Raw genomic sequence first — 14298 nt, 5'->3', positions numbered from 1 at the left:
CCCAATATTTTGGTTAGCAGGGCACTAAAGTATTAGGGTGGCCACTAACGAAAACACCGGGGTATACCATAGTGCACCATGCTCACGGATAGACAGCACCCTCTCCCCTATGATTTTGCGGGCTGTTTTGATTTAGCTGGCAAAAATCATGGTGACACGTCGCATTGTAAGTTGCTGGCGTCCATTTTTCGTACAAGAATTAAGAGGTGTTGTGCACTGACAATCTTTTGACCAGGTTCGAACCGGGATTCAGCTAGGCTTACTTGCGTTGATTATTCTCCTTCTGCTCTTTATCTTCGACAACAAGTTAGAGTTTTTGCCCGCTGCAATCCATGACCATCTGCCTGCCCATCACCCGGGACTTGTTGTTACTGATGTGACTGTCACGACTTGCTCTTCCATCAACATTTTCTCAAGTTGTACGCTCGACCCGGTGGTATGGCATCGCATCGAGAAGGACTTATACCTGGGGACTGGCTGGACGTCGAGCGCATATACGCACATACAAAGAAAAAAAGAGGAGGATCTCCTTCCGACAGATTCGGTTGTTATTGACCTAAAAATTGGTAAACTTGATCCTGGTGCCGGTACGGATAAGAAGTGGGAAGCAAGGCCGGCGGGTATTTGGCTCTTGAGAACAGACCGAAGTCATACAGGGGACCCGCAGAAGGTTATTACTTCATTGGATGTCCTTTTCGGTGCCGATGCTGCGGATCCCCGAACGGGCTGGGAAGTGAAAGATACGCCTCTCTTGCTGGATACTAAAAGTGAAGCGCGTTTGTCTATCAGACGAGGTCCACCTGCCAAGCTTGAACGGCCGCCTCCGAGAATTCGAAAAGATGGGAGATTCAAGATAATGCAGGCGTCGGACCTGCATTTGAGTACAGGCCTGGGAAAATGCCGGGAGCCAATCCCGCATTTGAAAGATGAGAGCAAATGTGAAGCGGACCCTCGCACCCTGGAATTCCTTGAAAGAATGCTCGACGAAGAGAAACCTGACTTGGTCATTATATCCGGTGACCAAGTCAACGGCGATACTGCACCAGATGCGGCAACTGCGATATTCAAACTCGCTGATATTTTTGTTAAGCGTCGTATTCCGTATGCCGCTATCTTCGGAAACCATGATGATGAGGGCAATCTTGATCGATCACAGTCTATGGCCCTCCTGCAACAATTACCGTACTCTTTATCAGAGCCTGGCCCAGTCGATGTCGATGGCGTGGGCAACTATATTGTCGAAGTTCTTGACCATACTTCATCTCACTCCGCGTTAAGCCTTTATCTCCTCGATACGCACAGTTACTCTCCGGATGAGCGCAGATACCGTGGGTACGATTGGATAAAACCTAACCAAATTGAATGGTTCAAGTCTAGCTCAGAGAGACTTCAGAAATCCCACCGCGAATACCGCTATATCCATATGAACTTAGCCTTCATTCACATTCCACTTCCAGAATACAGAGACAGAAACAGCGTCTTCTATGGTAATTGGACCGAACCGTCGACAGCTCCAAGATTTAATTCGGGCTTTAGAGATGCCCTCGTTAGCGAGAATGTTGTCGTTGTAAGTTGTGGCCAGTAAGTCATCCACTGTCATCAACCATGAGTTAGCTCTTTGTTTCGTTCAATTTATAACCGATCTTCGCCCTAACTTGTTTTATTCTCTCCTTTAGCGATCATGTAAATGACTACTGTATGCTATCACGGAATGAATATTCACAGCCGTCACTGTGGATGTGCTACGCCGGTGGCGCCGGCTTTGGTGGCTATGGTGGATACGGTGGCTACATCCGACGAGTCCGATTCTTCGATATCAATATGAACTCCGCGAGAATAATGACCTATAAGCGGCTTGAGTATGGCGACACGGCATCAAAAATCAATGAGATGATGATTGTGGACGGTGGTAAAGTGGTCCAGTCCGATTAGATACTGACTTTTCATCACCTTCTTTATTCGTTTTATTATGTTTCACATTATAATTGACAAAATAAAAAAAGGCGCGGCATGTGTAAAAAAACCGGAGGCGTTGGGATTTTGAGGTTTCCTACGGACAGGTCTTTCATTTTCATTTTCTTTTCATTTTCTTTTTGTTCTTTTTTTTATTTCTTTAACACAATTTGTTGTGTTCGTTTCTGCTGGGAGATAATAATACGCTTGTGTATCCTGTCCTATCCATGTGTCTATATCCAAATTGTTTCGTATTTGCTTTACTCTGGGGTTTTTTTCCTGCTTGGCCAATATCACACTTCTCTAACCGTTTAGGTATTTATTGTTTTTTACTCAGGTTTTCTTTCCGAGCGGGTCCACCGATTTTGAAATTGCTTGGACACTTTCAGTTATATTCCATATTTTTTGGTTTTGGTTTTTGGGAAATTCCTCTTTTTCGCGGGGAAACAAAGTATAATCTTTCAAAACTCGGCAAGGCCTGAAGAACTTCACGCGGACCCAATGTCCCTCACTCCACTTTTTCTTGTTGGCATTCCCATCATCGAGTTTCGTTACATGCCTAGCTTACTTTATTGAAGCAATAAAGTCGCCGAAAAAATTTATCATTATTAAGGTCCCTATCAAAGGGTCTGCTAATATCTGATTTCGCCTATGTAGACGAAACATCCATGATATTACCCCACAACCTGAAAATACATGGGAAGGAAGAGAAACCAATGCTTCTCCTCTCCTCCCACAAAACAATTCACCACCACTTTTCATAAAACACGCTCTTCTCCTTCCCGACCCCAGCCCCAAGGACCTCTTCTGCACCTGCAACCAGCTCATCCGTCATATCAGGAGGTCCGCAGATATAACACACCGTTCGACGGGCTTGTGAGCGGTACCCGTTTCGAATGGCCTCGCTTTTTCCACCAATGACCTCATGCAGATCAGTCGTCTTGATGCGACGCTTGTGCAACGAGAAATCGGCTGGCGGATTGCGGGGCATTTCGTGGAGATTTGTGATATAGAGATGGAACTGAAGGCGGAGGAACGAGTCCTCTTGTTGTTGCTGGCGCTGGTGCTGTGAATGTGGCTGTGGCTGTGACTGTTGAAAATGGAGAATGTTGCGAAGCCGGGGAAAGAAGAGGACTTGGTCTAGGTGTTTTGATATGTCCTCACCACCAGGCCCGGGTTGGGTTGGGGATCTGGTCGAGTAAAGTAAATGAATGGCTGGTGAGTGCGGTAACTTCGAGGGGTCTTTGAAGATATGTGATATCATTGAGATCAACGGGCTATACGAGGATGGTTAGCCAGAAGGTATCTATGATCCTTCTTTGTACATGTACATGCTTTGTTCATTATCATTCCCAAACCCCCCTCCGACTTTTCGAATATGATATGGATGGGAAAGAGGTTGATTTGGAGAGGGTCAGGGTCATTATGGAGATTATTTCACTCCTAACTGGGGTAACATAGGCATTTTATTAAAGCCGAAAACTTTTCATACGTACTTAATCCCAACTCCACCCGCCACAAACACCACTCTCCCAATATCTTCCAGCGGAATATCAGGGGGTGGCCAGATAAAACTGCCCCCAACCCTGACTGCGAGCTCCTGTCCAAGAATCTCATCCTTAGGCCGCCAGAGCCAGGCAGCCGGTGGGTTTGATGGCGATTCTTGGACAGCAAGTTCTATGTATGGAAATTCTGTCGCTTCGTTGCTATTGCTATCATTTTTCAGTGGCAATGCATCACTTGGGGTGGAGGTTATCGTGAAGCCACCGGCTTGTGGGACAGAGGGGACATGGACATCGAGCCATTGGCCGGCCAGGAAGTTGAATGGTTTTGATTGGTTATGATTGAACTGTATAGTTGGAAGGTTTCTTTCATTTAATATTTAATAGAGATAATTTTGGTGGTTTGAAACGCTTCTTAGACTTTAAAAATGGTTTTATCAAAACTACAGTTGGCAGGGTGGGGTTCAAGCATACTTCACATTCATTCTTCTGATCTTTATGGCAGTAAGTCGGACCTCGTCCTACGTTCAACCGCAAGATGCGGATAGTAGGATTCACCTGTGTTATGCTTGATAGACGGACTCTATAGAGCATATCCTGGCGTGGTTCCTGCGCCGTACGTAGCTCATGTGGAAGACTAGTGGACATGTCCCAAACTATCGCGGGTATACGATCGAAACGTCATACATTGGGTTTGGAGAGACTGACTTGACAGATTCAAAAGCAGGATACAAACCAGTGTTTCATATCAGTATTGCGATAATGTCAATCTCCCCGGGAATGCAATGGACACTTGGAACGAGTGGGTGAGTTGGAAGGTCACGTGTAACTATACTGAATTGATATCAACTCATCATGAACACTTCAAGCGATGATCCTAATCCTACAAATATTTCAATCGCTTGCAAGTTGAGGTTCTCCTGGGTTGATAAGACAGATAAGCCATCAATGGCTGCCATTTTCGTATGTAATCATTGTCCCAACGTACCCAGCGTAAGATATTACTATCACCGCTCAGGATTCCTGAGTTGAGCTGACTCCACCAGGACAGAGCACTGGTTGGATTATCTTGGTGCGGGGATATCCCGTTGCTCATGGAACTGCAGAGTCTAAGCATCGGTCATTGTATTCTCCTCTTTATCATCGGAGACAAACGAACAAAGAATACTAACAAATACGCAACATCCAGCCCACGCTCGACACTCAAGTATGCGCCGCCAGCTGCGACTTTGTGATGAGAATCCCTGATACCTTCATGCATGATTCAAACAACTGATTCTTCTTCATTGAAACCCATTTCTGCAACTGGTCAATCACAGGCTGGCCCTCTGATTTGCGCTGCATGGGCGCTGGCCACTTCTGGGTAGCGTGTGATGGCATGCAGTAAGATCCCCGTATTTGGTCTGCCATTGGCCATCGGGCCAAATCGTCACACCAGCGCTAGGCTGAGTGCCTGCTCTACTTTCGCCGCAACACCCTGCGCATGGTTGTGCGGGTGCCTCTTTTCCCCACCCAACCATGGGTCCGGCGGCAGCTTGTCGCTCAGCACAAGCTTGACCTTCTCGTGTCCCTCGCCGGACAGACGGCCATGGCCTTGTGGGTTGATCTGATTCCTCTTGATGGTGTTCGGGGGAGTTGATTATTCGTCCGTTCAGTCCCTAGATGCTGCGGGTATACCTTGGCGAGAAACATGACCCATCCCTCCAACAGCGACGAGGGATTGGATCGAGCAGCTCTGCATGTCCTCCAGAGCAGAAGAGTACCTAAATACACAGAATGTGCTCTGTTCCTCTCCCTTCTTTTTCTGTCCGACCCTGCCATCTTCCCTTCTCACTTCTCTCCCTCTTCCGTACTCCTTTCGATTTCTTCATGCATCACCACCACCGGTGAACACAATAGTTGAAATGAAACTCCTGCCAGCGGGCCTGGCTTGAAGATATAACACACACGCTTGTCTACTACTATATTCTACTCCACATCCATACTGGAAACCTCATAAATAATTAATCCCTATCAATCCTAACATCTGGGATTTGCTCTGGGCGCCGTCCTTTGAATCCTACGCTCAATCGTCACCACCGCTACTCTTCCTATTCTTCTACTTATTCTCTATAGTAAAGAGTCATAATGTTGTGGTATCTACCTCGGAAGTATCGACCGCCCATCCTATTCAAGATTTTACTCGGGATCGAACTCCCCGTCACCATTGCGATCCTCGCCTTGTTCGGCATCGCAGCGCCAGATCTATATCGAACAAGACTGTGGAAAGATGGCGCTCAGAATGGTTTCAATAGCGGCCCGGAAGACGAGATTTACACTCTTGCAAACTATCGCCCATACACTACACCCAAGCCTTGGAGTCAATTGTATGTCTAATAGCCTTCGAGTTTACCCATTATTGGGTAAACCATCCAATCCATGCTGAGAATATCGTGGTTCTAATCATGTCAAATTTTAGTCTTACAAACTTCAACCTAACTATATCGGTGTTGAGCTTATTTCTCATGCTCGTCAAGGCACCTATGTTCATCTTGAACGTCTTTTATCCTCCACTTTCCGTACTTGTGCACATAGGATTGATCATTATTTATGCTATTTCAATCGCATATCAAGCGTCTCCCGACATGTCCGACCCCGAACGCCCGCAACCAGGCGCGCCATGGTATCTCACCAAGAATTGCAACGTCGCTAAGAGTCCTTCCAATGTTGGTTATTGCCGGCAAGCAAAGGCATCATTTGCTTGCACTGTGTTAATGCTGTACGTCACTGGCCACTCGCTGAGTTAGCTGAGTTGAGGTGTCCTCCTCACTTCAAGCATGGAGAATACAAGAAGGAGTAATCCTCACTAACGCTGACCTCTTTCTTAGCGCAATCTTCATCGTCCACAGCGTCTACGCTATCTATTCTTGCCTCCCCACCGTAGAGATCCGCGAAAAGCAAAGACAGCGCCTCGAGCGGCGTAAGGAACTCGAAGACCTAAAAAGTCTGAAATCTCCCACTTACTCTATGCACACACCCATGACTCCCGGGGGCACTGGTTTCCCGCCAATGACGCCTCGTACCCAAGCCTTTAACCGTCTCGGTGGAACCACAGACCTGCCCCTACGAAACCATTTCCTTCCTCCTGATATGCCGAATGGTTCCCATTTGAAAAACTTCAGCATGCCTTCACCTTCGCAGAGCCCCACACCACCGCAGATGAGTGGGTCTACAACAAATGGAACACCACCGCCGAATGGAAACGCAGGAACAGAAGTTCAGAGTCAGGCGACCATGTATTTCCCCCCGCCACCAAAGAAGGCAAGTAAATGAGGGAGAGGGGAAGGGAGAAGTTCAAGACGTTTGCTTCGAGCGAGCACGATTTGAATGTGGTTCAGCTAGGCCGGAATATCGTCAATCCAGATATGAACCTTTTAGGGCTTCCTCGTTCATCTCAGAATGCCTTTTCTTTTTATCTTTTGTTTAGGTCCTTTGTACCGTGTGACAGTGGAGTTTTGAGCGGCTTGGTATATACATCCTTTATTTCTTTTCTTTTCTATTTTTGGAAAATTTCTCCGTTCTATATGATCACGTCAGGACTTATTATTTTTATCTGCACCGGAATCACTCAGCTTTGTCGACGATTCTTGGTTTTTATTTCACTTGGATTCCAAAAAAAAAAAACAAAAACAAAAACAAAAACGTTGGTTTAATCGTCACCCACAACATACATATGTTATCAGACAATATCTGTCCGTGTAGGTGGACAGACAAATTCAACATCTTCTGGATTGCTACCTTAATTTACTCTCTCTCTTCTGGCGCCGAATACGTTCTCTGGGGAAGGGGGACGGATCTCAAATATTTCATTCCTATGGTAAGCATTTTCGTGGTAGAACTCATAAGATCCAAAAATACCTTGGAAGTAGATATAACTAACCAAGATTGAAACTGAAAATTCTCGTATAGATGTAAATTGCATTACTCTTACAATATTTTGACAGTATCTTAGATACTTGTTCTGATAATTGGTTACCCGTAGATGATAGTGGTTGCGTACTCAAGAAAATCACGGAATTATTTACAATATTAGATAGAAGCCATGGACAATGACTGAACAAAAATATCTCTTTCATGAATTTACTTAAAGCCGCCAATTGATGCAAGAATGAAAAAAAAAAAAAGAAAAAAAAGAAAAAAAATTGAAAAAAAAAAAGATACAGAATCCAAAAAAAGGTTAAGTAAGTAGAAAACGACGCGGGGTATTTGCAGAGGGAAGGAAAACATAGGCTGGTAAAATAATCGCACCAACTGAAGGGAATATAATAATAGATGGGCCTCTATGTTCCCGAGGAAAAGTGCCTTACATGAACAAAAGCAAGGAAAAATCTGAGGCAATGTATAATAGAAAATATGACAGCAAACAAAAATGCCTGGAACTGGCAGCAGAAGATTTAGAAGGTACGTACAGTACAACGAAATGTTTCGCGAACGAAAATAAAACCCATCAAAAGAAAAGAAACACACTATACAGAAACAGGCTCTACAGGCCTCAAAGGAACGTAGCCTTCATCGTCAGTGCCATTTCTCCGCTTCCCAGTAACGCTCATCACAGCGTCTGAACCAAGCGTAACTAGCCAAGCAAAAGTCCGTCGACCCCGACGAGTCTGATCGGATGTAAAAGGGCTCTTTTTCCACCACGATCCCCGCCCACCACGACTCAGGCCGCTAGTATCAATTAGACCCAGCTCAGCTTCACGTTCCAACTTCTGAGAGTCTAACCAACCAGGCCGCTTCCAAAATTTCAAGAGCAAACTGCTGACAACGACACTGACGCTTGACGCCGCCATGGCGGCGCCTGCAGCCATTGGGTGTAACGAAATTCCGCCAAAGGGGAGGAAGAGGCCCATGGCGAAAGGTATGCCAATGGCGTTATACATACAGGCCCAGAGGAGATTTAGTTTGATGCGGCGGAAGATCGAGCGGGAGAGACACAGGCTTGCGGGGACGGACAGGAGATCATCGGGCCGCATGAGGACGATGTCTGCTGCCTCGATGGCAACGTCTGTGCCAGATGCGAGGGCGATGCCGACAGATGCAGTGGCCAGGGCGGGGGAGTCGTTGATGCCATCTCCCACCATGGCAACTATAGATGAGGGAGTTTTTTGAAGGGACGCGATGACGGATTGTTTTTCGGAAGGGCTGACAGATGCATGGACTGACGAGGCGGGAATTCCTACAGAAGATGCAACGGCGAGGGCGGTGGAGAGGGAATCGCCCGTTATGAGGGACGTGGTGAGACCCATTCGGTGGAGTGCAGCAACAGCGGCTGCCGCCGTTGGTTTCAGCGTATCTTGAAGAGTGATAGTACCAGCATATTTGCCGTCGATAGCAACGTGAATTAGAGTGGAGCCGGCAACATGTTCGCTATCTTTTCTTGGTCGAACGGATATTGAGGTCGTGAATTCAGAGGAATCAGGCTCTGGTTCAGCTGATTGAGGTACATTTATATCCCTGGAACGAAGGAAGCGTGCGCTGCCCACAAGGACACGATGACGAACGTTGTTGACATTTGAAGTGGGCTCAACAATAGCCGAAATCCCCTTTCCGACTAACGCTTCGAAATCAGCTACACTGCCATTGAGAGGGTTTTCATCTGATGCCCCGACTTCTGACCTGGCCTTTGCAAGAATGGCTTTGCCAATAGGGTGTTCACTGGTCAGTTCAGCAAGCCCAACGATCAACCACCACTGGCGACGCCGCCAATCATTGGAGGTCCATGTGGAGTCCATTCTAGTCCCCGATACGCTCATTTTGCCCATCGTTAAGGTGCCCGTTTTGTCGAATACAACATGCGTTATCTTGGTTGCTGCTTCCAGGGCTGCTCCCCCTTTGACCAGGATGCCATGTTCAGCACCAACGCCTGTGCCTACCATAACCGCTGTGGGTGTACTAAGACCAAGGGCACAGGGACAAGCAAAAACAATAACCGATATGCAAAGTTTCAAACAGACCATGAATGTCCCGCCGGGATTTTCAGTAACAAAGATTTTAGGTGGATTTGGAAGAATATGACTAAGAATCATCCATCCAAAAAAAGTGATGAGCCCAAGGGTGATAATGGCTGGAACAAAATAACCAGCCACTATGTCAGCCATTCTTTGGATAGGAGCACGACTGGTTTGTGCATCTTGGACCAATTTGACTATTTGGCTCAGCTGTGTGTCTCGACCGGCTCTCGTGACCCGGAAATCAACCCAGCCAGCGCCATTCACAGTGCCAGCCATGACCTTTGAAGTCTTTATTTTGCGGATGGGAATAGCCTCACCAGTAATCATACCCTCGTCTATATAGCTCTCACCTCTAATGACGACACCATCTGCTGGAACTTTATCTCCTGGCCGGAGGCAGACGATATCACCAACCTGGATTAATTCCGTGGGGATCGTCTTCTGGACAGTCGAAACTGCAGCAGTGGCCTTATCCTTTTCAGCCGATAGCGGTACAGAACCCCAGTTTTCAGCTAACATTTCAACGGCTATGGGGTCATCGTATATAGTTGCCATAGAAGGAGCAAGGGACATCAAACGAGATAGTGCTCGGGATGTTTGGCCCTTAGCTCGATTTTCCAGCCACCGACCGAGGGAAATAAATGTGATAAGCATAGTGCTGGTCTCAAACACGGTCATTGGCCGAGAATGGGGTTTGAAAAATACCGAGACTAACATTGCGAGAATACTGAAAAAGAATGCGGCGGAGGTACCAAGCATGACCAAAACATCCATTGTCGGGGAGCCATGCTTTAGGGATTTGAATGACGCGATATAAAACCGCTTCCCGACACCAAATTGAACAGGAATGGTAAGAAGCAAGCAGATGATTTCCCCAGAAAATAAGCCAGGTATGAGCTCGAAGTTTCCGATGTCGATTGCAGGAAGATACATCGGAAGAAGCATACTAATCACCATCACGGGAACTGCGAAGGAAAACGAGAACCAAAACGCCTTCCGCCACTCGTGTATTTCCTTTGTCTTCGCGAGGGATTCGAGTTGAGCATTGCCATCATCCGACTCCACCAAAAGAGCATTGTATCCTGCTTGTTCAACAACTTCAACTAATCGTCTGATCCCAACCTTGGTTGGGGAATAGCTGATTAAAGCACGAGAATTAGACAACTTCACATCAGCGGTTAAGACACCATCAGTTTTCCTGAATGCGCGCTCCAGATTTGTGGCTGCTGTCGAGTCAGGCAGGCCGTAAATATTTAGCGCTAATGACGCTGATGTGTTTGACTGAATTGAGTCGTCTTCTCTGGAGGAGAGAATTTTCACGTCAAAACCAGCATCTTCGATTAGTTCGGCAATGTGTGCCGCGCGTAGGACCGAGGGGTCATGAACCACAACCCCACGTTCAGCTAGTAGGCTGACATTGAAACGGACCATCCCAGGCTGGTCCTTAAGGGCATTTTCGACGGCGGATGTACACGCTCCACAAGTCATCCCTTCAATGGATATAGTTGTAGTTACATGGGTTGGTTCTTTCCTAGACACCGATTTTGCTCGTGATGAAGATGGGTTTCGATATCGGGCGGCAGTCTCCAGAATTTCAGCATCAAATCCGCGGTCTTCAACGATTTCAGCAATCTTATCAGGAGATATCATCGACATATCGTGTTCCACAATTGCCCGTTCAGATAGTAAGGACACTGTTACGGAACTGACACCGGGTATATCTGCTAGTCCTCCCTCCACTGCTGATGTGCAAGCGCCACAGGTCATTCCTCCTATCCGGAGCGTTGTAGTAGAAATAGATGGCGAACTGGAGCCAACATCGAGTAAATTATCCTCCCTGTCTTCACCCTCCTCATCTTCTTGAGGTACTTCACGCGGGAGCTCAGTGGATAAGATTTTAGAGTCAAACCCACGATCTTCCACCATCTCCGCGACCATTTCTGCTGAGAGAATGGTAGGATCATGGTGAACTACTGCACGGCCCATTATCAAACTCACAGACACATCTCCTGCACCTTTGACACCCTTAAAAGCTTCCTCAACAGCAGAAGTACATGCGCCACATGTCATTCCATCGACTTTGAGAGTTGTAGTTGCAAGATACCGTGGAGCCTGAGGCATCGGATCGAGATCCTCCCCCTGAAGGAGCGGAGCGGAAGAGGTGGCCATGGCAGGTAGTAAGTTCTATCTTGAAAACATTCATAGGCGTGTAGTCTTTTCAACGGAGAAAACTAAATCATGTCGATGAGGGAATCTCAGACGCTTGTTGGATATTTCACGGACGAGCAGATTGGAGGCGGTGGGAGACTGCACAGAGGGGGCTGAAGGGCTGAGGTTTCACATCGAGCAGGTTGTGACACGGGCAAGTTTTGTCTATCGCGGTGCTGGAAGCGAGCGGGGGCGATCAGCGTGCAATAAAAGTAATAGAAAGCCGGCTTCCTGATGGCTTGTGAGGCAGCGGGGGTGAGAGGTTGTATTTGCACTGGCCACGGTGGAGAATGTGGCCGTCCTTGGGGTTTCAAACTGGGATGATTCCGCAGCCAATGTTGCCGGCGTTGTCTTGTGTAATCCTCACTTTCCTCTTGCGGTGCTAGGAGGAATGCTCGGCGTCGATTGGCTGGCTTGCTTACAAACCAACGCCAACGGCCTCGGCCCGGCCTTGGAAGTACTCCGTGCTCTGGTATGGTCTGTGCTGGATGGATAATATACAAGTATACGCCGTAGATACGAGTGGGTATGCTGTGACGGCCATCTGCCCCTCAGCTGTTGGATGAATGGATAGACACTAGATAGTAGAGGATATCATTCATGTCTTTCTCCCCAAGACTTCTCTTTGTCTGCGTGCCACTAAGGGGGGGATTTAATTGTGAGGGCGCTGGGGCAAAAGGAGCTCGATTACACCAGCGCCCAACAAATGGACACAGGAGGCGTGTGCCATGGTCAGCGCCACCGCCAACCTCTCGCAAATGTTTCGGATAATGAATCCAGGGAGATTTGAAAGGAGTAGCTCTTCCAACAAAGGACCCAAGAGATATTATGGATAAGTAGCTGATATAGATTGTGCAAACAGAGCAAACCTTCCCTTACGATCATGTGACCTTTACTACATCCAGCCTCGACATGTTGATATCTTTGATAGTTGGTGTCTCCATACTCATGCTGTCGGCACTTTTGGGGGGGATTCCTTCTTGTCGCGGCTTTCTCAGCGTTTTTGGATCTAGGTCGCTAATCAGTAAGAAGTAAGCCCTGAGCGCTTTCTTGGAAGTCAACCAACTACTGACTGAGCATCGGTAAAGGAACAAAAACTCTCTCACACACAAGAAGTCGAAAGGGAATAAGAAGAGCGATTGTTATTTAATCACTTTCTTCACCCATGGAGAAGATACATGCTCGGGCTGTTGACGCTCTTGAGCGTTTCATTCACCTGGCAAATGCTTCATCGAATACCCCACGCGACATAACCGACATCATCACAAATGCCACCTCGTCCCCAAACACATTCATATTCGCAGAACTCCTCGAAGTTCCAGCTATTCAGTCATTGCGCTCTCCGGATACCCCGGCTGAATACCGTAATCATCTCACGCTTCTAGAGATCTTCGCCTGGGGAACATGGGAAGAATATCAATGTAAGTCATGCGGCTCCCAAGCGTCACATAGAACATTGAAATTGATACAATTGAAAAATAAAAAAAAATAAACAATACAATAGCTACTCCAAACCTCCCTCAACTCAATGACAAACAATCCGAGAAGCTCCGCCTCCTTTCCCTCCTCACTCTCTCCACATCCCACAACCCCCTCACTTACGCCATTGCCATGAAAGCCCTCTCGCTCCCCAACCACGCAGCTCTCGAATCCCTGGTCACGAAAGCCATCTACTCCTCCCTGATAACCGCGCGCATCTCTCCAGCCACGAACCCCGCATTCATCCACGTAACATCGACCGCACCCCTCCGCGACGTACGGCCCCAATCCATCGCCCCCATGATATCGATCTTGACAGAATGGCAAGCTCGATGCAGTGATGTAGTGGGCGGCATAGAAACGGAGATCGCGAAGATAAAATCCGACGCTGAGAAGCGGAGAGCGAGGGAGAAGGATCGGGCCTCTCGCGTTGAGCGCAGTGTTGCTGGTTGGGATGGCGATGGTGATGAGGACGACGGGGCGGGGGCGGGGGCGGGAGCGGGAGCAGGCTCAAGTTCTGGATCCGGCGCGGGGTCTAAACATTCGTTGTCGTTCTCCGGCGGTGGTCGCGGGCCCAGTCTTCGCTCGCATTTTTCTGCAATGGCGGGTGGTGGTGGTAGTGGGAGTAAACGCGAGCTCAATGATTGTGGTGACGACAGTAGGTATCGAGGCTTTGGGCGCATGGATGTGGATGGGCCGGGCATGGGTGCTGGTGCTGATGGAGGTCTTGGTGGCGTGGGCCAAACGACACGTCATGCGAAACGCCTTTTGGCTTTGGGAAGCCGATAAATTGGCTGTTTTGCTTTTCTTCTTTCTTTTTTTGACCTTTAATGAGACCTACGGTATTATGAAAGCTTCCTGCTTCCGGTACCCCTTATCAAGGCGTGCAATTTACGATGTAGTGAAGAGGTTTAGAGATTTACAACCATACTCGATATCACGAAGGTGCTCTCGATACCATTAATGACAGAGGATTATGAACTTTATTTATTATTCACTTGTTCTGGAGCATGTTCAGGAGATGTGGTAGATATATCTACTTTGACATCGCAATGCCAACTTTTCCTAATTGACACGTTAAGATAATGTGAACAAACGGTAAACAGACACACCATGGACCACTATTTGTTTTTATCTGTGTTCCAAACAAAGGATAGGAAGGCCAT

General features: G+C 47.4%; 6 protein-coding genes across 6 annotated transcripts; 3 read left to right on the top strand and 3 right to left on the bottom strand.

The window, feature by feature from the left end:
* Positions 1-148: 148 nt before the first annotated feature.
* On the top strand, positions 149-2194 carry HCBG_04137 (phosphatase DCR2; the record flags this gene model as incomplete). The annotated part of the gene is made up of 3 exons (XM_045431186.1): positions 149-166; positions 236-1581; positions 1677-2194. 3 exons carry the CDS (start codon positions 149-151, stop codon positions 1930-1932), a joined length of 1620 nt encoding a protein of 539 aa, XP_045287739.1.
* A 419-nt stretch (positions 2195-2613) lies between these two features.
* Positions 2614-4103, bottom strand: HCBG_04136 (uncharacterized protein; the record flags this gene model as incomplete). Its single annotated transcript, XM_045431185.1, has 3 exons — positions 2614-3230; positions 3450-3802; positions 3930-4103. 3 exons carry the CDS (start codon positions 4101-4103, stop codon positions 2699-2701), a joined length of 1059 nt encoding a protein of 352 aa, XP_045287738.1.
* Positions 4104-4658: 555 nt separating this feature from the next.
* HCBG_04135 (uncharacterized protein) lies at positions 4659-5147 on the bottom strand (the record flags this gene model as incomplete). The annotated part of the gene is made up of 3 exons (XM_045431184.1): positions 4659-4814; positions 4891-5070; positions 5133-5147. The coding sequence occupies 3 exons, from the start codon at positions 5145-5147 to the stop codon at positions 4659-4661; spliced, it is 351 nt and encodes a 116-aa protein (XP_045287737.1).
* Positions 5148-5582: 435 nt separating this feature from the next.
* On the top strand, positions 5583-6767 carry HCBG_04134 (uncharacterized protein; the record flags this gene model as incomplete). Its single annotated transcript, XM_045431183.1, has 3 exons — positions 5583-5821; positions 5914-6213; positions 6323-6767. 3 exons carry the CDS (start codon positions 5583-5585, stop codon positions 6765-6767), a joined length of 984 nt encoding a protein of 327 aa, XP_045287736.1.
* Positions 6768-7960: 1193 nt separating this feature from the next.
* HCBG_04133 (Cu(2+)-transporting P-type ATPase CCC2) lies at positions 7961-11614 on the bottom strand (the record flags this gene model as incomplete). Its single annotated transcript, XM_045431182.1, has 1 exon — positions 7961-11614. One exon carries the CDS (start codon positions 11612-11614, stop codon positions 7961-7963), a length of 3654 nt encoding a protein of 1217 aa, XP_045287735.1.
* A 1142-nt stretch (positions 11615-12756) lies between these two features.
* On the top strand, positions 12757-14124 carry HCBG_04132 (COP9 signalosome complex subunit; the record flags this gene model as incomplete). Its single annotated transcript, XM_045431181.1, has 2 exons — positions 12757-13074; positions 13158-14124. The coding sequence occupies 2 exons, from the start codon at positions 12819-12821 to the stop codon at positions 13919-13921; spliced, it is 1020 nt and encodes a 339-aa protein (XP_045287734.1).
* Between the last annotated feature and the right edge of the window lie 174 nt (positions 14125-14298).

This window comes from Histoplasma capsulatum (assembly GCF_000150115.1).
Source record: "Histoplasma capsulatum G186AR genomic scaffold supercont2.5, whole genome shotgun sequence".
Classification (NCBI taxonomy): Eukaryota; Fungi; Ascomycota; class Eurotiomycetes; order Onygenales; family Ajellomycetaceae; genus Histoplasma; species Histoplasma capsulatum.
The sequence above is the reverse complement of the archived record's forward strand: the minus strand, read 5'-3'. Positions and strand labels throughout refer to the sequence as shown.